Source organism: Arachis ipaensis, chromosome B06 (genome assembly GCF_000816755.2).
Source record: "Arachis ipaensis cultivar K30076 chromosome B06, Araip1.1, whole genome shotgun sequence".
NCBI classification, from domain to species: domain Eukaryota; kingdom Viridiplantae; phylum Streptophyta; class Magnoliopsida; order Fabales; family Fabaceae; genus Arachis; species Arachis ipaensis.
Window position 1 is genome coordinate 120,983,129 of NC_029790.2, and position 1,576 is coordinate 120,984,704.

Consider the following 1,576-nt stretch of genomic DNA (forward strand, 5'->3'; position numbering starts at 1 on the left):
AATTAATAGTATTCAATTTTTTATTGTAAAATTATCTAAAATTTAAAATTTAAAACAAAAATTAACTGTATCAGTCTCCAAACAATGTAAGATAACTGAAGGCAAAGTTGAGTAAAAGTAAGGAAGAAATAAAGTAGATAATGTAGTACCAGTGAATGGCCGACGTAATGAGGCTTTTGTCCTGTTTGGCTGGATACATACTCCACAACAGCAGGTAGATCATAGCTACCCAGTTCATCCCACGACCAATCCCAATACGCCTGTGTTTTTTACACCAATATCCTTAGCATTAAGATTAGGTTTAAACTATATTTTCTGCTTTCATATTTTTAAAATTTTATAAATGATTTAAATAGTGAAATATTTAAATAAAGTAAAAATTTATGTAAAATTAATAAAAAAGTCTAGGAGCCAGCAGATTTTGTAGTTTTTAACTATCAATTAGTCATTAATAATGTTTTTAATGGTGTGAGATTGCATCTAATGGTGAAAAATCATTCAATTTTTTTTTTTATGGTTAAGTGCTGGCCAAAATTTAGTAAAAGTGTTGGTTCCTAGCACTCTTCTTGTTAAATAATATAGGTTAAAAGTAAGAAATAGTAGTATCAAGAAATTAAAGTTGAAATAAAAGAGAAAAGAGAAAAGAAAGTAAACCTTAGAAGAAGGGTCCAATGAGGTATGGCGGCGGCTGAATCTGGTGCCTCTGGTGTTAGAAATCCAAACATCGAAGCCGTTATCAGCTAATATCAGTGGCAGATTTTGCTCTGGACCGTTCAAAAGCCATTGCGTTCCGTCCTGCACCCACGTATATATACACTATTATTTATTTGTTAAATTCAATGAATATACTCATAATATGTAAATTTAGAATACGCATGCATTGGTTTCTGGGTTTGTCGGATTTCGCAAGCTTACTCTTATCAGCAGAGGTGGTGGATGATGTTGTGTAAGTGTAACACAATTAATTGGCAATAAAAGATTACCATATGCATGCATGGGACCACAAGATAATTTATTTTGGAAATTACAGAACACACTCGTAAGTCATAAATAACAATTTTTTGCGTCGTGCAAGATGGGAAACATCCACGTTTCGGTACTATTTAGGAGACACCTTCGACGTTCACTCTGTTATACTTATATCTATGAGTATATAATATAGAAAAGAAGAAAATGTGGTGATCTACTATCATCTATGCAGCAGTGTTGTAGTGCCTGTGCCGGGCGCACTCAAATTGTGGAACTTAAAGACAAATCCATTAATGGTCCTTATATTGTGACATATGAGGCCCGTTTCGATAAAATTTTGAGATTTTTCAATTTAAAATATTTTTTTCTAAAAAAGAAACGGGACATTTGACCTTAGCTTGTTTTAGTAAAACCCGATATACTTACCCTTTTTTAATAAGAATGTTTATAGATCGAATTTATAAATTCACTCTATTTATTCGTATCTAATTTGCAAATATGATCTGATCCGTAAGATGATCGAATCGTCAGATTCGATGTGATTCGCACTCTAATCAAATTGAATTGCAGAATATCATATTTATATATGCGGATCTACACTAAATAA

At 32.0% G+C, this 1,576-nt stretch overlaps 1 protein-coding gene across 3 annotated transcripts in view; it reads right to left on the bottom strand.

The window, feature by feature from the left end:
• LOC107648418 (triacylglycerol lipase 2) overlaps positions 1–1,576 on the bottom strand; it is an 8,608-nt gene that overhangs the window by 3,729 nt on the left and 3,303 nt on the right. For 2 of the 3 annotated variants that reach the window (XM_021104897.1, XM_016352289.2), the window contains exons 3-4: positions 655–795; positions 150–260 (exon numbers count right to left, since the gene is read on the bottom strand). In XM_021104897.1, coding sequence (XP_020960556.1) covers positions 150–260; positions 655–795 — 252 coding nt within the window. Of the gene's footprint in view, positions 1–149; positions 261–654; positions 796–915; positions 1,242–1,576 lie in introns of those variants that run through there. The other variant, XM_021104898.1, reaches the window with a different exon arrangement.